Here is a 22179-nt window from a genome sequence, read left to right as displayed (position 1 = left end):
TATCAATGGTTAAATATAGCTGATAGACAAGAACAAAGGCAATCAAAATACAGGTGACAATGCAGCCAAAGTTATTGAGGAGCTACAAATATACCTACCACTCCTCTGTGCTGTAGCAAAAGATTATATTGGGCCAGGCCCTCAAGTGGTACAAATCAGCATAGCTCCATTGCCCAGGGATAGTTTAAGGAACTAGACCAGCTAATGTAAGAAATATAAGACTTGTCAATCCTATGTTCTCATATAGTGCTGCAGAAAACCGGGGCGGGGGGGTGTGTGTCAAACCACAGCCATTACTCAAGCTAAACTCCCATTGATTTAAGTGGTGGGTTTGCTTGAGTAAGAACTACAGGATTGGGCCCAAGAGTGTAAACTGGTAAAAATGATCAATGTGCCAAAGGGCCTATTTTCCTTTCATGGTTACTATTTTGAGACAGGCTTTGCATTGCGCTAGGAGAGTTCATAACATTTTTACCCGCCAATCCACTTCTCTCTCTGCAAAATAGTCCCTGAGTTATTTGTTTCTCTATGTCAGTGTTTCTGGCACTGAACCAAGCCAAAGAAATTATGTTGGTAATAAAATTTGTCAAGATGCCAATCAAATTGCAAAGAGTGTAATGACCTTTTATGATAGTGCAATCCCTTTCCTAATAACATTTGCTCTGCAAAAAAATTATTTCACTTTCAGATGGCTTATTGGGGGCAGCCCATAGCCCTTTGCTACATAAGAAACAGGGAGAATGTAAACCTAGACAGACCCTTAAAGGATAATGCAAAGAGAGAATTCTGAAAGTTCACTGTAAGAACTGGAAACACATACCCGCCTGCTGGTTCATAATGGCACCATGTTTTTTTGTAATCTGAGTAAACAGTGTGTTTTGGGTGAGTTCATTTGTATCTTTTGCAGCCTACCTAGTAAAATAACGTTTTAAGTCAGTCATAACTTAGGACAGATTTCCCCTGGAAGACTGAACTGTAGAGTCCTTGAAGTCATTATAATTTGTCCATTATTAGTAATTTAAGGAGACTGTGGCTTTCTAAAAAAAATCTACAAAGAATGAACCCATAGCTGTTTATCAGACAGTGTGAGAGCAAAGCAGAACTGCTGCTTCTGATGAGAAGTAATGCTAGGTCTATGTACAGATACATCGATCCATGGTCTTTATGGAACCTGCCATGCCAGCCCTGCCCATGATATAATCAAGAGCAACTGAACGTAGGATGGAGTGGTCAGGCTAGCAACATGAAAATACGTTTTCACTTAACCTGAATTGTTCCAAATCAACCTAACGTAGTAGGAATGATAATGATAAATGTCACGCTCTGCCTTGTAACAACTTCACCCTGCACAAGAGCACAGTGTACGCCTGTGCTGATATCAAACCTCTAGAAAGAGAACCTGTTAAAACACCAGCACTATACAGTTGGTCCCAGCATTTCAGTGATATGCTCTAAATGAAATGCTTTCTCTACTCCCCCTCCTGCCTTTGATCAAAGGATGGGTCTTTCTTATGGCTCCTCTCTCCTGGTGTGGATTTCCAGGCTGGAGGTGGAGAAGCCCAGTCAGTGTGACACTCCCCTCCTTGGAGCTGTCATGAGCCATAAAAAATCCTTTCCTTCTCAAACTTCTTCAGCTTGAATCCTGCAGGATTTGCATCAGAGGCAGAATGTCAGAACAAAACTCTCCAATTCAAGCGGATAGCCTTCCCAGACAGGATATAAAAACAAACCCCAGCCACACTGCCAACCCTGTGTTGCTCATGACCCAAATGGATTCCCGGGACAAGTGGAGCAAAAAAATGGATTTTCTTTTATCAGTGATTGGATTTGCTGTAGATTTGGGCAACGTCTGGAGGTTCCCTTATATCTGTTATCAGAACGGAGGGGGTAAGGACACAGCTTTATTTTTGTAATCCTCTTCTAAAGAAAAGAAAGTGACTTTTTATTTTTCAAATTTTAAAAATGTATTATTTCTTTCTTGTTTAGTTGGTTCTTACAGCATTTCTTGTGAACCCAGAAAGTTCAGTGAATGACAAAACTTCTGCTGGGATTTGTCTCTCTTTCCTGTTTTACCTGCTCTTATTTTAAATATCTTTCCAGCAATGCTGATCCTCGTGAGATTAGAGGTGTGAATTTGTGAATATGGGGGGGAAGTGCAATTTTTATGGTTAATATAGAAGTTTTTAAAAAAGAAAACGGCAAATGACAAATGGGACCAAAAAGATCAAATCCTGTGTGGTTGTTGTTAACTTTGCAGTCTTCCCAGTCTGAGAAACTGATCACTTGTGATGGTTTACATTTTAAGATCATAACTTCAAATGTCCAAAACATCCTTGCTTTAAGATGACTGTGCAGGGTTACAGGTGTATGGCTAGCACGGTTATGGGCTTGAAAAATAAAGCCAAATAGCTCCTTAAGGAGCTGTCCATGGTACTAGCCTTCAGAACTAAATAAAACAGATTTCAGCAGTTCAACCAATTAATTAAACATTCCGATTATTTCTTTCTGATAGAAATAATTACCTGAAAGTTCAAGACAAACCAGAATCCTGATTTTAGAACAGGTTTCCAGCAACTGATGAGCAAACAAACTGTTTTAAATAAACAAGAGTAGAAAAATCCTTTTTAAGAAAGTGAAAATGAAGACTTTGTGTTGTTTGCAGAAGACACAGTGGATTCCACTGCCAAAAGCCATGGCCATTTGGGTATCACACCTTCATGCATGGCAAATTAGAAGAAAATAATTAATGCCAGGCTACACACTGCAGGCTGGATTCTGATCTCTATTTCAGCCATGTAGATCCAAAATATCTACACTGAAATCCATGGAGTTATTCTGGATTAACCCCAGTGAAACTGAGGGCAGCCATTAGCTCCTTGCTGGTCAATTTGGCCTGAGCATATTTTTCTTAAATGTGCCAAGTAAATATAAAAGTAAAGCCATTTAATAAAACTGTCAAAACAATCACAGGGTGTCTTTAATAAAGGAAAGAAAGAGGAAATGGCACAAAGAGAGAAGTAGAGAGGGGGGAGAGAGAGAGAGAGAGAGAGAGCACACATCAGATCTGATTGGTTCGTCACTTATGCTCCTAATATACATTAATAAAAGTAATTGTGTTTTAACTGGCTTTCCTTCCTCGCAGACATTCTGCTTTTGTCACACAATAGAACTTACAGAACTATTTGCACTCTCAAGAAAAGGCCATTCCCTAAGCTCTCCTTCCAAGACCAACCCTCTGCTTTCACAAAAGCCAGTTTCTGAGCTTCTCTCCTTCCAGAAAATTGAATGCGGTGTCAGTTGTTACAGTTGTGGGCTGCAAGTTACCTACAAAGTAAGAGGAAACTTTCAAACTCTGTCTACTGTGAACACGTTTCTTTTTTTATTAACATTTAAAACGCTCCCTGAAAGTAGCAAATAGCAACGGCAGCTAGCACAGCCTTGCTTCCGTCAGGAGTTTGCAGCCTTTGCCTTCCTTGCAGAGAGAGGTGCCCAGCATTGGTTCTCTCCCTTGGCAAATGATCAGATTCTATACAGAGCAGGCTAGAGAGACTGTCGTGAACCAGGTCTCAATCCTTCTATGCCTCTGTTCGCATTTCATGCGACTATTCCTGCTGACCTCCAGTAGGACGCACACGAATTGCTGCAGCAGTACTTGTCGGGGGGGTGGGGGGGGTCATTGCTCCTGGCAAGATATCAAATACAGATTTCAAGCAACAGGCTGTTCAGCCTAGTTTCTAGCTCCTTTAAGAGGCGCTCTGGGGTCCTAGTTGTACATAAAAACATAAGAACGGCCATACTGGGTCAGACCAAAGGTCCATCTAGCCCAGTGTCTTGTCTTCCAACAGTGGCCAATGCCAGGTGCCCCAGAGGGAATGAACAGAACAGGGAATCAAGTGATCTACTCCCTGTCGCCCATCATCAGCTTCTGGCAAACAGAGGCTAGGGACACCATTGTACACAGGATTGTTTGTGCCTCTCCAACTGACAGCAGTAAAGGGTGGAGTTACAGTCACTGAAAACAGCCAGCCACTAAACAGCATCATCCCCTTTCGGGCTAATGGACACTCTGACACCGCTGGGGCAGCAAGTGCAGCTTTTGTGATTAGTGCTTGAAATCTGTGGTCAGAAATCCTGCTAGGAAAGACTGACCTGGCTTCTACAAAAGGTGGCCAGTGGCAACGGATGCTCGTGTTTGGGCGCGGGATGCCATTTATTCCTGCCCAGTTGTTGCAGTTTGCTCATGCTTGAAAGGACCCGGTCAGAAGAGAGAGCATGGTTTTGAAGCATCCTTCCCCAGCTTACCAAGAATGAGACTGCTCAGTGGAGCTGAAAGAAGTGTGGGCTGCCGTGTACTTTGTCAGGTGCTGGTTGTTTTCTTTGTGCTGTGCAGAGCAGGGGCTGGCAGCCTTCCCCTTTACAAACAGTTTCACTTTCCCGCTCTCTTGCCCTTGCCTGACACCACTGAGGTTTGGAGTCAGTCTTTTGACACCATGAGGGAATCTATAAGCCCATGCTCCTGTGCACAGAGCTCCAAAAGGGGATGGAGTCAGAGCTTCCCTTCCCCTTGGGGCATCCTCCTGGGGAGTAATAAGCTGCATCCTGCACAGGTTCAGCCTTTGTAGACCTGGGAGCTCTGGGTGGCATTCTGTATCTGCAAGGTACAATGCTTCCCATTGCTTCCCCTGCTCAGCGCAGCTCTGCCCTGCCCCTCACTCCGGGCTGTGCTTAAATGGTACGACCCAGCTGAGCCAATAATAACCAAGCTCTATATCCCATCTGCACCGGTTGCCGCGTGGCTATGCCTGTTCTGATTGTAAATTGAGAGTTCAGTACAATTCTTCCATTCTCCTCCCCCTTGAGACCCAGCGTCATTGGTTACATGACCTCATGTTACCACCGCTATGGTTTAAATTACAGTTGTGCTCAGGGTCAGTTCCCATTGTGCTTGGGGCTGTACAGACATCTAGCAAGACACCGTCCCTGTTGCTGGCTGCTGTGGTAGCTCATCCTGTGGCCCGGGAGTGGGGCAATGGTGGGGATGAATAGCCATGAATTCCCTTGGGATCCAGATCACTTTCCTTCACTGCCTCCACTTGCACGGATCTGATGCCACTGCAGCCTTTCAGCTGCTGAGCAGGCATTTTCGCCCTTGTCTTCCAGCTTTCTGGGGTCAGTGCGACACTGGCATATTGGAAAATGTGTTTAATGAGTCCTCGCTCTTGGATTCCCAGCCTGAGTCTGCAGTTGCAGGGGGCTTAGATAGTTTCGAGAAGTATCCAGATTTCTGGATGCTGATCCAAGCAGGAACCCTACACCTTTGCAGGTTCACCCCCACCTTGTCATGTACCTTCCTGAGCAGAAGGAGTTAAATGTCCCTTGTTCACATTCACAGGAACTCATGTGATACCCACATCTCCCTACATGACCCCTTGCCAGTGACCATTCATCTAAAGGAAAACCCCACATGTGCACTGGGTAGTATAAAACAGCCATTTCCTCGGATATAGGACTTTCAGAGAGAGGAGCCGTGGGGGGTAAGTTAACTAATCCCAGTAGGGTATTCTGATGAATAGAGAGAGCAGTTCCAGTTAGAAAGAATCCAGTGGGCACAAGTCTAACCCTGGTAATTACAGCATTGTTATGAATAATGCAAATTACAGCATTAATTATTGAGTTCATTGAGTGACGATACATATTCATTGGGATTTTGTCTGTAGAGCCTTTAAAACCTGAAAGGTGCTTAATATCTCATTCTCTCCCTTCCGATCGTCTGCATTGCCCAGTGTTACAGCCAATCCGTCTGTTCCTGGCTAAAATTGGGCCCCTTTACGTACAAGTAATGATACAATCGCATACAAACTTCAGAACATCCAACCACTCATAAAAGCCAGTGTGTTACCACAGCTCATAGGGAGAAAACTTTGATTCATTGGCTCCGTTACAAGCATGCATGTACCCTGATAGTGTTGTTGAGAATTTGCAGTATGTCCCACAGACACTGAGCCCACTCAGTAAATGATCTCTCATCTACATTCCCACATATTGCATGGAAGATGGGCCAAATTCACCTTTTGTGTAACTCCACCAGCATCAACTCCCCAGGAAGCTGGGGGATTGGTACATACCTACCTGTGTGCAGGCAGGTCTGCTACCTAAATGGGTCCCTTGTTGTCAGGGTTCGGATGTCGATGTGGGCTGTGTAGGAAGAGGTCTTTTCCAGTGCTGCCATGAGGGACGCAGAGCCCTTGTGCAACCAGCCCTGCGTCAATGAGATAGCAGGAAAGTCACAGCTGTAACTTCGGGGTGCAATCCTGGCTCTGTTGAAGTCAATGGGAAAACTCCCACGGACTTTAGTAGGGCAGGGTTTGAGCCCAGGTGCCTGCCCTGGGCTCAGAGAGGGGCAGGATCGGTGACTCAGTCCTGGAGCGGGGACATGCTAGATATCCCCAACCTGCCTGGCTGGCTTGTGAGTCTGCCTTTGCTGCTGTGGATGCCATGATGTTCTGTGGTGGTTTTGCCTCTCTCTCTGCAGGGGCCTTTCTCATTCCTTACACTCTGATGGCCATCTTTGGAGGAGTACCTCTCTTCTACATGGAGCTGGCCCTGGGACAGTTTCATAGGACAGGAGCTATCTCCATCTGGAAACGCATCTGTCCCATCTTTAAAGGTGAGACACCCTGCCCCCACCCTGGAAACTCAACATTCCCTTAGCATTAACGGGCTGTGTCCTCTGCTTTGCCAGAGAAATTAAGGTAAATAGGAGTCCTGCTGAAGGTAGGTACATTGTCACCCCTTGTGAGATGCATCTGCAGTAATATTATAGCTCACAGATAACACCTCTTCCATGTCTCAACTGCCCCTCCTTCCCAGCACACAGAGCCTTGCAGCACACGGCTGTCCAAGCTCCCCAGATCCCTGACCCCACTCCCGGGATTCCTTCCCCTTCCCCCAACCTGTTCCCCTGCTCCTCGAAAAGCAGCAGTGTCCAAAATACGGAAAACCACAGAAATAAGTAGCTGTCACAATAGGGCAAATTCATCCCAGATGTAACTTCATTAACTGGCTTGACACAACTAACTACTAGCAGTGCATGGGAATAAAGCTCCAATCCCTGGAATCCGTGCTCTGTGTACAGCTCTCACTCAGTCCCATGGAGTTATGCAGGGATGCCATGGCTGATGTGGAAGAGAACCAATATGCATGGACTGCCTGGTTCCCAGGGACCCCATGATGTGCTCCTCTGAAGACCTCACCCTTCTCTGCACACAGGCATTGGCTTTGCTATTTGCATTATCGCCCTATATGTCTCCTTCTACTACAACACCATCATCGCCTGGGCCTTGTATTATTTCTACTCCTCCTTCACTGGTACCCTGCCCTGGACAAGCTGTGACAATCCCTGGAACACCCCCAACTGCACCAACTACTTTGGACAGAGCAACGTGACTTGGACCACCTTCTCTAAGTCACCAGCAGAAGAGTTTTATACGTAAGTGCATGTAAGTGGATTACGTGACTGGGCGAGGAGGGAATCTCTTGCTCATTGGCATCCAGTCACCACAGCGCCTCAGCATGAGGGCCTACTGTGCAGAGTAGCAGAGGGAATGATCCTTGGCATTTCCGTTTTAGGCACACACATAATAACACTGCTTTATATTTTCATTTGGGACTCTCAGCAAGATTTACAAACATGGCTCCTGCTGCTCCATGTGGTGAGTAAGTAGTATTACCCTCATTTCACATGCCGGGAAACTGAGGCATAGAGTGGTTACGTGATTTGCCAACCCGAGGCCATTATACACAGTGAGCCAGGGACTGGGTGAAGAGCAGCATGTAGGAGTCCCAGCACTTAGGTTTCGGCCTTGCCCTCTCGACCGTGGTTCCTACAGGTCTGTCACAGCTTGACAATGTTCCTTCTGGCGAAGGGCATTCTGGACTGTGCATGCCAGGGGCAGAGTGTCAGATCTGACCATTACATCAGCCTACCAGTGGACAATGGCTCAGCATTTCCTTCTCTTTCTTGTATTAGTGACTAAGCCGCCGGGGTTTTTTGCCACAGGAGAAAGGTCCTTGAGATTCAGAAATCCAGTGGCCTGTATGACGTTGGCGGGATCCGCTGGCAGCTTATCCTTTGCCTTTTTCTCATCTTCACGATTGTTTACTTCAGCCTGTGGAAAGGAGTGAAAACCTCAGGGAAGGTAAGGAGGGCTCCCACACCGGATCTTCCTGGCAGCGTCCGAATGAGTAATAACATCATATTTCAGTGCAGAGGCATCATACGGCTAACGCAGAGCCTGGTGCATTAACCCTCAGGGCCTGCTGGGTAGATGCACACCCCTAGCACTTGGCATCTCACAAGCAAGCACCTCAGCAGAGGAGCTTGGTACAGCGCATTCACTGCGCTTGTGATCTGCTGTAATGGATGGGACTCCTTGACAGAGCAGGGATTGCATATTGCCAAAGGTCTGCCACCCAAGGATTGCTCACCCATGAAATATGGGAGTCATTTCAATAATAAACACACGTGAGAACTCTGGCATCTGATCCCTGGCAATCTGCAAATAAAAGAAAAAAGGCAAAATTCATCCAATATATTGTAACTCATATCTGCTCTGCCGCCATGGGACAGTCTATAAGAAATGCAGGTGGTTTTCTCCTACAGTCTGTCTGCCTCATGTTCTCACTGCCCCAAAGCTTGCAACGATGGTACTCACTCCAGTTCAGTGCTAAATACAGTCCCTTTCAACAATTTAAGGTGCCCTTGAAACTGGGCACTCCTTGCTTGCCAGCCATAATTGTGGGGTTCTGTCTGTACGCTGTACTACAGTCTGCAGAAAAATAAATGGGAAGCGGAAGCAAAAAACACACCTCCTGGCCTGATTTCCAGCAGTGCTGAGTAGAGTTGTGCAGATAACTGATTTTTTGATTCAATGGCAAGTAAAAAAAAAAAAATTCACTCCAACCCCAAAACAAAATTTTTTAAACTTTTCAGTGACTCAAAAAGTTGAAAAAAATTATGTGGGGTTGAATGAATTGTTTTGCTTTGATTTCAAGCATTTAAGAGTTTGTTTTAATTTAAAAAAAACAAAAACAAAGTTGAAGGAACTTTCAAAACAAAAAGTCATTTTGAATTGAAAAATTGAAACATTTTGACTTGTTCAGAAGCTGTGTCTGGTTTTTAACTGAAACAAGTCAGCCAAACCGACATAGATTCCCCAAACATTTTGATGTTGCTGAATCTGCATTTTTCACTGACACAAGATTTGTCGGAAACGTGGTGGCCCGCTCGTGCGGTGCCCACTTGGAGTCAGTGGGGGCTCAGCACAAATCAGGCCTCCAGAATAAGCACATAGCATAGAATGTTGTTGTTAGGATCAATTAGGGTAACCTCTGTTCCAACTGTTATATCTGAATGATCAGTACATGCCGTGCCCCTGAGCACAAACTTCCCCCACCTACTCCCAGGTCAGACATGGGAATGCATAGTTGTAAGATCTAAGTCTTGCAAAGACTACATGAGGTCCATCTAGCTATTTCCCTGCCAAAGTTGTTACTAAGTCCCCCCACAAGCTGTATCTATCATCCTTTCTCAGCAGTGCAGCATCACCTGGGAGGTGTGAAATTACTTCCTACATTTGCCAAAGGCAATGAGCGAACCCATTCTAAGCTAACTGCACCACTGATCAGCAAGCCAGGCGCAGACTCTAACGTCACTGAGGTTTGGAGAGTCATTTTCTGACCTCCCCCAGCTGAGCGATCATTCCAAACAGTAGCCACCAAAACTGAATTCCGTTCGTCTCTCACCAGCTCAGACACAAAGACGGGAGGCCATTTGACACAGAGCATTGGTGACAACCCTGCGAATATCTGCATTAATATTCTTTGCTGGATGTGACCTAGAAGAGCTGCCGGCGTCTGTCTCTCCTGGTCACTGAAACCCTTGTCTGGTCTCTCCTTTCAGGTGGTGTGGGTGACAGCTACGCTGCCTTACATCGTCCTCCTCATCCTGCTGGTTCGGGGAGCTACTCTGCCAGGGGCTTGGAGAGGGATCGTCTTCTATCTCAGACCCGACTGGGAGAAGCTCATGAGCACTGCTGTAAGTTACACCCAGCAGAGCCTCTTCACAGGCTCTGACCTGCTAAGGAGCACTCCTTGCTGCCAGGGGTTTGTTGTATTTAGTGATGTGCACAGGAGCCACCCAAGAGCCTGGAAGATGCTAAGACAGGTTCAGTGCTCTGTTTCATTTTTATATTTAAAACCATTTCTGTGATGTCAGAGCTGGCTTGACAGCCCTGGAGACATCAGGCCTCTGCTTGTCTATCCCAGGACAGGTATAGCATGGACAGACATAGGGTAAGCTCCACACATGCCAGCCCAAACTCAACAGTCTTGGCTACATGAGGGACAATCAGATGTGTAGGATCTCTGCCAGCACCAGCCAGGCTGGAGGTTGTTGTGTTGACTGGACATGGGCCTTCTTCTGCCATGTTGCCTCCCGCTGCTCTGAGTGCGACATAATGGTAACATAGCCCTAACCATACTGCCCTTCACTGCTGGAGCTACAGGCTGGGGCTACGTCATGCGGGGCCTTAAAGAACACAAGAACGGCCACACAGGGTCAGACCAATGACCCATCTAGTTCGGTATCCTGTCTTCCGACAGTGGCTGGTTCCAGGTGCTTCAGAACAGGGCAATTACTCCCCTGTCATCCAGTCCCAGCTTCTGGCAGTCAGAGATTTAGGGACACCCAAGGCATGGGGTTGCATCCCTGACCATCTTGGTTAATAGCCATTGAGGGATCTATCCTCCGTGAACCTATCTAGTTCTTTTTTGAACCCAGTTCTACTCCTGACCTTCACAACATCCCCTGGCAAGGAGTTTCACAGGTTGACTGTGCGTTGTGTCAAGAAGTACTTCCTTTTGTTTGTTTTAAACCTGCTGCCTACTAATTTCATTAGGTGACCCCTGCTTCTTGTGTTATGTGCAGGGGTAAATAACACATCCCTAGTCACTTTCCCCACACCAGTCATGATTTTATAGACCTCAAACATATCCTCCCTTTGTTGTCTCTTTCATAGGCTGAACAGTCCCAGTCTAAAGGCAAGGACAAAGCAATGTGTAAGCAATGTGGTAGAGAAGGGGGGACTCAGAGGGAGGGGCTGATGTGATCAGAGCAACCAATCAGAGGGAGATGATGCAGGCAGCAGCATTAAATGTGCTTAATGTGACATTAATTGCACCTCCTGGATCTCCCATCCTCCCACATGATGGTACATCTGCTGTATCCACCTCAACTGCCTTTAAATGCCACCCCAACCCCCCCAGCAGCTAGTGCTTGCGGATTCATTTGGCAGAGACTCCCAGCACAGATCTGAGACCCAGAGAGTAATGGGGTCATTATTCCTTCAGAAAATAGAGGCGCACTGGACAAGCTCTTGGAAATGTAAATCTTTAATTGAATCACCCATCTCATTTGCCGTTGAGTGTTATTTATGTTGTGTTTTCGCCCTATCTTTGTAAAGCTGGCCTGACAACAGACTTCCTGTCTGTAATTAGTGCAGAGCTGCACTTGAGAATTTTCATTAAAGGTAATCAGTGATATACTTTCCAATTAAAACCTTTCAAAACAGATACACAGCCAATCATGCTGCAGCCATCACTTCTTCCAGGAACTGTGAGCCAAGCCCCTGTGTAGCTGGATGCCAGGAGAGGGTTCGGGAGTACTGCAGTTTCACATCCTCATCCCTTCTCTCATCCTGATTTCTCTGCTTAGATTGCAGCTGAATTAGGTGTCATTGCTCAAGTTCTCTGCTGCTAAATTACCCTTGGAAGGACACCTGCTTCCCTTCATCCTAGAAGAGCTGTCTCCCCAACTCCTCTCTATGTCTGGGGTGTCCTTCCAGGAGGAATTGGAGAGCAAGGGCGAGCAAGGGAACCACATCCAAAAACAGTATTCAGGAAAATATATTTAAATAGGGGTCACCAATGTGACACACAACCCAAGGGCTCATCTGCACTGGGACCTCACATTGTGTTAAAGCCGGTCCCTGAGCTGCATGGGAACTATTACATTTACACACGTAACACCTGTCGTCATTGTGAGAATGGTGCAGAGGGGCTACAGTGTAAACAAGAATCTAGCATGGAGCATTCAGCGTTGGAGTAGCTAGTGGATCCCTGGGGCTAACCATGACCTGCTGACATGACACCCTGTCTATACTCAGTTGAGTCTAATACCATGTTAGTTACCACCACTCCTCTTGGTCATGCTCCAGAGTGATGCAATTGCCCAGCGCAGACGGGTCCTGAAAAGAGCAGACATACACATGAGGCATGGTGCCTCAGGCACCCTGGCCAACCTGGAATTTTTTCTGCGCTTTCAAAATGAGGCAAAAGGCAAATTTCAGAAACAGACGGTAAGAGGTGCACTCTGTTACACACGGCCTGGGAGTCAGAGAGAACGCAAAGGGAGCTGACCTATTTGTGGTGCCCAGATTCACACCCCCTGCCACTGTCTCCCTGAGAGTGGGAGGCGGCCAGTGTGTGTTTGGGAGATGGGCTTCCTGGCCGGGTCACAGCCCCTGGGATCCACCTGGTCTCCTGCGTCTAACCAGTGTCTCTGCTTCTTTGGCCAGGTTTGGGTTGATGCTGCTGCCCAGATCTTTTTCTCCTTGGGCCCAGGATTTGGTGTTCTTCTCGCGCTTGCCAGTTACAACCATTTCAACAACAACTGTTACCGGTAAGAAACCGCAGACTCCACCCTGGCAGAATAGCCAGAAGCAGGGATGTGAGCTGAGCCTCCCATGTGCAGCAGAACACGCAAAAAACTCAGCCACATCTCTGCACGGGCTAGCGCAGGGCAGGCTCCCTCCGGTGGGCCTGCCGCTTGTCCCCCCTTCTTGCCTGCAGGTGAGAATCCTAGTCCTTTGGCTCCTCATTCCCCCCAGTGCAAATGGAAGAACCAGAGGAGCAAGTTCTTAGAACGGGGTCCCCAGTTCATCTCTGCCAGGTACAAAGGTGCAGGTGCAAGTTCTGAAGGCACAAACTGCACCTGCAGAAGGGCGGCTGGGCCTCTGCCTGAGCAAAAATACTCCTGAAAGTGCAATTCCTGTGTGGTCAGGCAGCGCACCCCGAGCCACATCACGGCACGACAGCGAGCCCAAGCCTCTGCCAAGGGCCTCCAGCTACCCTCTTGCTCACATGCACTGATGAGGGAGGGTATCGGCAGCCACTTCTTTGCTGCCTGGGAATGCTGCTTCTAAGCAGCTAGGCACCTTTCAGTGGATTCCCAGAGGGCACTGGGAGCTTTCATGGGATTGCTCAGCTGGGTGGGTCTTAGAACTGTCTCTGCCCTCCAGAAAGAACCAGTTTCGTAGAATCTCAGGGTTGGAAGGGACCTCAGGAGGTCATCTAGTCCAACCCCTTGCTCAAAGCAGGACCAATCCCCAATTTTTGCCCCCAATCCCTAAATGGCCCCCTCAAGGACTGAATTCACAACCCTGGGTTTAGCAGGCCAATGCTCAAACCACTGAGCTATCCCTCCCTGCTGTTTCTGCACATATCGGTCACACCCCCAACAGGCAGGGCCAGCCGCCCCAAATTATTCAGTGCTCTCATCCCAGCACCGGGGGAGACCATGCTGTCACCTGGACCGAGGGCTGCCTTGAACCAATTGTCACTGCAGGATCCAAACTTCCAGATGTGCAATCTTTGGGATCCTCACTGAGAGAGGAGCGGCCAGGCACTCCGGAGCGCTAATCCCAACTCTGACAGTGTAAAGCCTTCTCTGTTCTGCACAGAGCAGGCTGGGCAGCCCTCTGGCTGGTTGTCAGTGTCCCAGAGATTGGACTTCCCAGGTGCAATGCAAATCCCAGCACTTACGCCGGTGGGTGCCCTACCCCGTGGTGCTTGGACTCTTAAGGAGATTCTGCCCGGCTCTTTGTTCATTCCTAAGCAAGCAGAGTTGTCCTTTCCAAACACGAATCCTGCCTCCAGAGCTGGAAGCAGCAGCAGTCCTGGCCACTCAGCCACATGGGAATGAATCCCTCTTGTGCCTCATGATGTGAGCGAACTGAACCCCACTGTTACAGCTCTTACACTTTATGGTTTCTTTGGGGAGGGGGATAAGGGGAAGGTTTTGGGCCTCTAGGTACTGGGGCTAGAAATACAAATGCAAAACCAGTTTTTGAAATACCTTGCCCTTCAAGTCACCCACTCCTGTTCTGCCTTCCAGAGACGCCATTGTCACCAGCGCAGTGAACTGTCTGACCAGCTTCCTGTCAGGGTTTGTCATTTTCACAGTGCTGGGCTACATGGCTGAAATGAGAGATATGGAGGTGGAAGATGTAGCAAAAGATAAAGGTTTGCCTCCCTTACACCTGTTAGCCTTGGAATAGCACCCTTCCCCCTTAGCCCTGGCCAGCTCTGGATATCAGCAAGCTGCCTCTCTGGAACCATGCATTAGGGACTGGGGGTGAAACCAGCATACTGAGTATCAAGATCTGAGTTATGTCCCTTGCTTTGCTGTATGACCCTGGGCAAGTCACTTCCCCTTTCTGTGCCTCAAATGTCCCCATGTATCATAAGGAAAGACCATTCTGACCAACCTCACAGGGCTTAAATACTGTGTGTCCGTACAGTGATCACTGCATGAACGTTTAGATTCCAGACTATGACTTAGGTTGGAGCTTTCCTAGAAATGTCAAAGTGCTGGAGTCACACGGCTGCAAGTGAAAGCAGAATATGGTCCTCTGCAAGCTAACAAATGTGGGGTGAAGTTAGGGAGCTACTGTGTGCGGTGCCCACTATTGGTGACTACAGACACAGCAATGGCCAAAGCTGAAATGATTAGACTAAGCAAGAGCGAGGTCAATTGGGAAATGGAATAACCTGCCACAGGAGGGGATGGAATCCCCAGCAACCCAGGAAGGGACTGGTAATGCCTGGCAGGGATGAGTAAGGGCAAGATTTTCACAGACATTTATCTGCCACTCACGCGTTTGAAAATCTCCATCTAAATGTTTTTCCGGCATGGGAAGAAAATCACCTTACTTCTTCCAGCTTTTGCCATCATGAGCAGAAAGTAGATGCCCTGGGACTTTCATATCACAGACTATTTTCATAGCAACCGGATGGAAGGACATAACCTGATGTTCCCTTCTAGGTCCAAGTCTCCTTTTTATCACCTACCCTGAGGCCATCGCAAATATGGTGGGCTCTACCTTCTTTGCCATCATATTCTTCCTCATGATGATCACGCTGGGGTTGGACAGCACGGTAGGTACTTTGATTTCCCTATAGGGCGAGAGCAAAATGATCCAAGAAAGGCATGATTGTACATTCCAGGCCCCTCGCTCCCAGAAGGGTTATTTTGGGGTGGGACTTTTGGTCACTGCTATATATCATTCAAAATGGGGGGCGGGGTGCACAGGTGGGAGGGGGCAGGAAAGGTAACAAAGAATACGTCATCTGTACCTCTCTAAGTATGACCCAGGTGTGGAAGAACTCAACATGTCTTTGATTCCTCTCTGTTCAGTAAGGGCCTGATCCTGCTTCCCCCAAAGTCCATGTGAGTGGAATACTGGCTTCAAAAGAACTAGGACTGGGTCTTGAGCAATACTCCCTGTAGGCTGTGGGAGCAATGGGTGCTCAGCATGTCTCAGGATCAGGCCCTATTTCTATTTGGTGTTACTTGGCCTATCAATGTTCCTTACAAGCCCCTGAGATGCCAGAAGAACTTGAGCTTTGGTAAAGCTGGTTGGAAAATGGGAAAAAACAAAAGTGTAAAAGTTTTCACCAAAAAAAAAAAAAAAAGGTTTTCGTGTTCTATAAATTTCATTTCATTTGAACATTTTATTATAAGATTTCATGATTTTTTTTAAAATGTGAAAATAAACCAGGGTGAACCATGGTAAACCATGTTCCCCACAGTCAATAACATCTGTGCAGGAAATTGTAAATCAAACCCTGGGGAGGGGGTAAATTTTGCTCTCTGTTACATGGGTGTAAATCACAGAAAAGACCAATGAAGCTAATGAACCAACACACACATTAGTGGGATTGCACCAAGAGCAAAATTTCACCCTGTGCTTCATTTTTCTGGCTCACCCCAATGTCTCATCTGGCTGCTTTTGCAGTTTGGAGGCCTGGAAGCTGTGATCACGGCGGTAATGGACGAATACCCTCACATCCTAGAAAAGCAAAGGGAGCTGTTCGTACTTAGCCTCATCACCATATGCTTTCTGGGCTCTCTCACCACCCTTACACACGTGAGTAAGCCTGAGCCACATTAGATACTACCTCCTTCCTCTGCAGGCCCAACATCACAGGCTTTGCAAAAAGTTCAGCCAGGAAAACTGGCTACAGCTAACATAGAGCCCAGTTCAGCTGATCTTTTCCAATCAGAATGACTTTGCATTTGTCAACATTGAATTTCCACTGCACCACGCATTCACCTGGCTTGGGAAAGTCTCTCTAGAGTTCTTCACAACTTTCTCCACCCTCAACTAGCTTGGCTAATTTTGGTCACTTGCAAATTTTGCTATCTTGCTGTCTATGCCATGTCCCAGATCATTAATAAATATACTAAACAACAGTCCTAGCCCAAACCTGAGGGAACCACGATGGGTCATTTATTGCTATTGGTTTTTCTCATGTCTCTTAGTCAGTTCATAACAAAGCTGTACCCCTCAGCCCAAAACTAATTAGTTTCCTTGAGTGTGGGACTTAGTCAAAGGCTTTCAGAAAGTCCAAATAAGCTTCATCAGCTGGCTCTCCGTTATCGGCTATTTTGCTGACACATTCAAAACACTCTAGTAGTTTGAAGTGTCCTTGTTTTCCTTTTCAGACCCCATGCTGCTTTGTTGGTATGTTCCTGTTCCATGCGGGGTGGAGGGTTAACATAGAACTCTTCTCTCCCTGTTTTTACATCTAGCTCCTCTTAACGTGTCCCAGCAGTCTCCCTTTATACTGACTCCCTCAATCAATCAGCCCCATGACGGGCACCTGAACCAATACCTTGAGGGAGAGAAAAAAGTCTCCTTCATTTTCTTCAAAAAGAAAAGGAGGACTTGTGGCACCTTAGAGACTAACCAATTTATTAGAGCATAAGCTTTCGTGAGCTACAGCTCACTTCCTCAGATGCATATCGTGGAAACTGCAGCAGGCTTTATATATACACAGAGACGCCCAAGCAGCACATGGGGCTTGTTAGCGCCAGTGTGACTGGAAAGCTTGAGAAAACTAGTGCAATAGAAGTGGCTAAAATTCAGCATTGCACTTCCCATGTAAGAGCCGCTAAGATTACAGCCTGCTTGTGTTTGTTATTCCAGGGTGGAGCATATGTTGTCAAACTGCTGGAGGAATTTGGTGCCGGTTGCTCAATTCTGGCGGTGGTGTTACTGGAAGCAATAGCTGTGTCATGGTTTTACGGTAAGGAGAAAAAAATCCCTCTCCAGCACTAGGCTTATATTATGCACCAGAATAACCTATGGTCATGATCCTGCAAAGACTTACGCACTTGCTTTACTCCATGCACATGAGTAAGTTCCACTGACTTCAATGGACTCCCTGTGTATAAATGTTTATAGGAGCACGAATTGTCCAATGGCTGGGGCCAACGACGGCCACCTACACGTGCAGCAGTTCCCAGCACTTTCATGAAACTCTTTCTAAATACGTCCTCTGCTCTGCATGTGCTGCCTGATTTCTCCCTGCCGTGACAGTGACGCCATGTCTGTGATTTTCCTGCCCCCTGCTTCCCCATATAGGAATTCAGAGGTTCTGTAACGATGTCAAAGCCATGCTGGGCTTCACCCCAGGGATATTCTGGAAGGTCTGCTGGGTTGCCATCAGCCCTGCCTTTTTAGCGGTGAGTATATTTGTCCCAAGCAAAAAATTAAGTTTCCAACTTTCCTTTAACCTTCTACCACGCAAGTCCCTCTCCGGCTTGCTGGAACTCTGGCACGCAGCCTGACAGCCTGTGACCCATAGATGCCCATGCAGTTTCCTGTCCAGTTCATGGTGACAGAGAAAACCACTTGGATGTGTCAGGGAGAAGGGCTGCTTATGGAAAGTCTCCCCTTTGTCTGTGGTAGCAAGAAATCAATAGGAAACTCTTAAGTTCAAAAGGGAGCATGACATGCTGTCTCTACTCACTGAGACTGTGTATTTGTCAAAGAAAAGGCCATATAATATATGCTCAGGCTCATAAGAATCTATGTACCATGGGCCAAGCTCACAGCTGGCAGCTGCAATTCAGTTAAAGTCAACACAATCATGCCTGCTTACACCAGCAATGAATTTGGCCCTATCATTTCCCCCTTGTAAAATAAAGCTATTGACACTTTAGACTGCAATGTACTGTGGCTTAATCTGCCAAGTTTGCTATTTTAAATGCAACTCCATCTTTGTACTGGATCCATCACCTTTGAAGTGCTAACCTTTCACTGGACTTCAAAGAATGCCCCATCTGTAAAACGAGGAGGATATTCATATTACCTACTTTGCACAGGGAGAGGGATTGTGAGGATTAATTAATGTTTTAAGCACTTTGAGATTCTAGGTTGTAATCAAGGCAGAAGGAAAATTATTGAGTTATACCAATCAGACATGTGACTGGAGGGCTGTTTTCTTCATCTGATGAAAACCCCACAAACAAACTGGATCAGTGTTAGGAATATAATTCTGGGAAATGTCAGTTTAAAATCCAGATTAGCCGTTAAAGATTAGAATACAAATCACTGAGAAATAAGAGCATGAAGTTAGGCTGCACAATCCATTCATATTTACAGTGGGATTGGTGAGATGTTGTACGCTGATTTGATTTAATTGGAGAGCGAGTTCAAGGTAATGCTAGTATAATCATGAACAAATAATTCCAAGAGGAAAAAACCTAGTGATGCTGTTTTAAATGGCTTTGTGATATATTGCCACACATTGTGATATATCGCCACACTAGCTTTCTAAATTCTCCCAAACGCTACTGCCCCTCCATTCTGTATTTTATTTTCCTTTTTTGCCCTTAGAAGTTTTAAACAAACTCCTAGACTTCTAAGGCATGTGTGTGTGTGTGTGTGAGAGAGAGAGATTGCAGTGAATGTTCTGATGGTTCCATCAATACAGCAATATCTGTTTACATTATAAGTAGCAAAGTATCACACTGAAACCACAGCTTCTCCTCCAGCAGCAAACACTAACGAACTACCATTTCTAAACTCAATCCCAGGCCATTCCCCTTTAGTAGGAGACACTGACAGTCCGCAGAGCACCTGAGTTGTAGCTGCTGAGCTCCCACCAGGCTGCATGAAGCTTGTGTACAAAATGCCAGCCCTCTATTGACATTCCTGGGGGAGTGGCATGGGGGACGGATACTGAAATGCAAGCACCGTAAAGGGACCCTCCCAGGGGCAGCCTGAATGGGATAAGTCTGGCCTCAGTCAAGTTCCTGGTGGACAGATCACAAAACCAGCCTCAGAGCTGGCACCAACTGGCCCCTTTACTGGCAGCGCAGGCAGAGAGGCCACTGGCTGAATTGACTCTGGAGACTGAACTCTTCTTAGACCAGGGGTGAAACACATGGGTGGGGCAGAATGAAGAAGCTAGCACTGCTGCTGCCTGGGCTGGAGCAATTCTGGGGAGAAAGACAGTGAGTCTGTCTCCAGGACTGAGAGCGCAGGACCCTTCCCTCGCGCTAAACTCACTTGCAAATGTACCTAAACGAAGACGTTAAACTCACAAAGCCGAGGGCTAAATAATCCCCCCGAACTGATCCCCTGGGAATTCAATGAGGTTACACCAGGGATGAATGTACCCCCATGTGCTGGGGAGCTGGCACAGTACCTTGCACTGCAGAAGGGCCCATGACTTGCTGGTGGAGGGGTGGGGGCATCCCAGCTGGCCTGAAAGGAGTCTCTGCCTAACCACTGGCCTCTTTAGCCTTCATTGCTCAGACACTTTGTCAGATCGTGTGATGCAGAGCAGTGGCACAGGACACATGTAAGAGAGGCCAAGTTAGCTGCTCAGAGGAGACTTGTCCTCTTCTGACATGTCCCTAATTAACCAGTTCCCTCTTCACAAGAGACACCAGGTCAGATTCATCCCCGGTGTGAATTCACTGAAACTGGCCGAGGGGTGGTTGTGGAGCATGTGACTTGTTGTGCTGTTCCATGAATGTGCTCGCCTGACGTTGGTTGTGTTATCTGCTAACAGTTTATAATAGTCAGCTCTCTCCTGGACCAGCCACCGCTCATGCTGTTTGACTATCACTACCCCGAGTGGAGTATCTCAGTGGGGTACCTCATAGGAGCATCGTCCTTCATCTGTATCCCTTTCTACATGGTGTACAAGCTGGTCTGGACTCCTGGATCCCTTAAACAGGTCAGGAAGAGCTAAGTGTCATGCGTCACAATCCTGTGTGGGTCAGATATTGTAGGAGCCAGAGTTTGATGCAACACAGCTTGAAAGACTTGAAAGGGGTCAAGTCTTCAACAGGCCGGCAGGGTCTGAAAGCTCTGTAGAGAAGTTCTGCTCATCCCCTAGTGACCTTGTTCACATGGCAATTAAATCATGACAGATTAAACTAGTTTTAAACTTGCCCAGGCTAGTACTGTTGGCCTGCCTGGCCTAGACCAGCAACAGTCATTTTAAAGCCTTTCTCAAGGCCTGGCTAGGGGACCATGGGGCCCCATCTGGAATACGGCTCTAATGGTTATCCCTGGTCTACAATGGTCAGAACTCCTCCCTGGTGTACCCCAATGAGTGAACTTGGCCACTGGGTTTATATTGAATTAGCCTGAATCTTTCTAAAACCATGAGGACAAGCAGTTCCTCTCAAAGGCTTCAAACCCACGTCACACTGTAGTGACCAATCTGAGAGCAGCTCAGTAGGTTCCAAAGTCCCTCATTCCTCCTCAGCTGAGGGAAAGACCCCATCTCCCATCCACAGGGCTCCCACACCCCACGCACAATTACATTAGGGGCCATCCTGCCCGAAGAGAAACCTGTCAGCATTAACCTTAGAGCACAGTGCACCCGCTGAGCGGTCGTACCATCATTTGTGATGGGCTTAAACTGCACCAGACAACATGGTGCCATCAACTATGTGAGAATCACAAGGATGTGCCCAGGCTTCTGGCATTTCAATAGCACATGAGAGAGGCAGAGAAACGGCCCAGCTTTTGTCCCAACATGGCACCAGTTGCATTAGCCACGAGAGCCGTAGCTAACCCCCGGCCTTTTCTTTACTTGTATCCTCTAGCGTCTAGCAGTGTGCATTCGACCAGAGAAAGCCATACGAGACCAGCACGCGGATTCAGTATGTATGTCATCAGTGCCATAGTCCTACGGTGCACACAAAGGGACAATAGACTGCTGTTTGCCTTTACTGTTACTTACCAAACCAACTAAGGGACAGGGAAGAGAAAAGCTGTCATCACTGTTTAAATTGCTCCCCTGCTTCTCTCCTTAAGAGTTGTACTCACTGGCCAAAGCTCGCCACAAGGTGTGGAGAACACACCTAATCCACTCTCTGTGAGCCATGTCCTCCTTCCATAGCAGCTGTACACAAACTAGTAAAAGCCTGTACTGTCCATGTCTTAATAATGGGCTCGATCCAATCTTCATTGAAGGCAGTAAGTCTTTCTGCAACAAGAGCTGGATTGGCCCTTAAATGTGTCTGAAGTATAAATAAAATTTTAGTCTGAGCGGAAGCCTGTTTGTTATAGAATCACAGAGAGGTAGGACAGGACGGGACCTCAAGAGGTCATCTAGTCACCCCCACCCCCCATGCTAGTTTGGCAACCACATTTATGAAGTGGGTTGTGCTCCCAACTCCCCTGTGACTGTACCATTGTTAGGCCCCAAAGTGGCTTCTTCTTCCATACCTGCACCATCTGCTTAAATGTTAGTTACGCCTTTGTAGACATGGTTCAGCTTGAGCCGAGGGCACAACAGACCTAACAGAACTCCTGCCTTTGGAAGCACAATTCCCGGTACCTGGTCTTCAGCCTCCTTTTCTCTGTTACAGCTCATTTGAGCATTCCACAAAGTGGAGCTGCTTGGATTGCCATGCCCAAACATCCCTGTAGCTGTGGGGAGAACCACAGGATGGAACTCTATCTTGTGTTGTATTTAAACCTAAATCCACTTCCCTCCCATCACTCTTCAAGATTTTCCCAGCTG

The 22179-nt window shown here is 47.1% G+C and overlaps 1 protein-coding gene across 1 annotated transcript; it reads left to right on the top strand.

Annotated features, from left to right (window-relative positions):
- Window positions 1-1667: 1667 nt before the first annotated feature.
- Window positions 1668-21337, top strand: LOC140898893 (sodium-dependent serotonin transporter-like). The gene is made up of 13 exons (XM_073313419.1): window positions 1668-1887; window positions 6533-6667; window positions 7270-7489; window positions 8060-8198; window positions 9962-10096; window positions 12636-12739; window positions 14234-14361; window positions 15164-15276; window positions 16137-16268; window positions 17331-17430; window positions 17769-17869; window positions 20209-20376; window positions 21257-21337. Exons 1-13 carry the CDS (start codon window positions 1668-1670, stop codon window positions 21335-21337), a joined length of 1776 nt encoding a protein of 591 aa, XP_073169520.1.
- The last annotated feature ends 842 nt before the right edge of the window (window positions 21338-22179 follow it).

The sequence above is a fragment of the Lepidochelys kempii genome, chromosome 15, assembly GCF_965140265.1.
Source record: "Lepidochelys kempii isolate rLepKem1 chromosome 15, rLepKem1.hap2, whole genome shotgun sequence".
NCBI classification, from domain to species: Eukaryota; Metazoa; Chordata; order Testudines; family Cheloniidae; genus Lepidochelys; species Lepidochelys kempii.
The sequence above is the reverse complement of the archived record's forward strand: the minus strand, read 5'-3'. Positions and strand labels throughout refer to the sequence as shown.

What these genes read in the sequence shown, in the direction of transcription:
- LOC140898893 (XM_073313419.1), top strand. Translation starts at nt 1,668, where the DNA reads ATGTCAGAACAAAACTCTCCAATTCAAGCGGATAGCCTTCCCAGACAG. An exon ending in AGAAGCTCATGAGCACTGCT is followed by an intron (nt 10,097 to 12,635) that starts GTAAGTTACACC and finishes TTCTTTGGCCAG; the next exon opens with GTTTGGGTTGATGCTGCTGC. An exon ending in CTCCTGGATCCCTTAAACAG is followed by an intron (nt 20,377 to 21,256) that starts GTCAGGAAGAGC and finishes TGTATCCTCTAG; the next exon opens with CGTCTAGCAGTGTGCATTCG.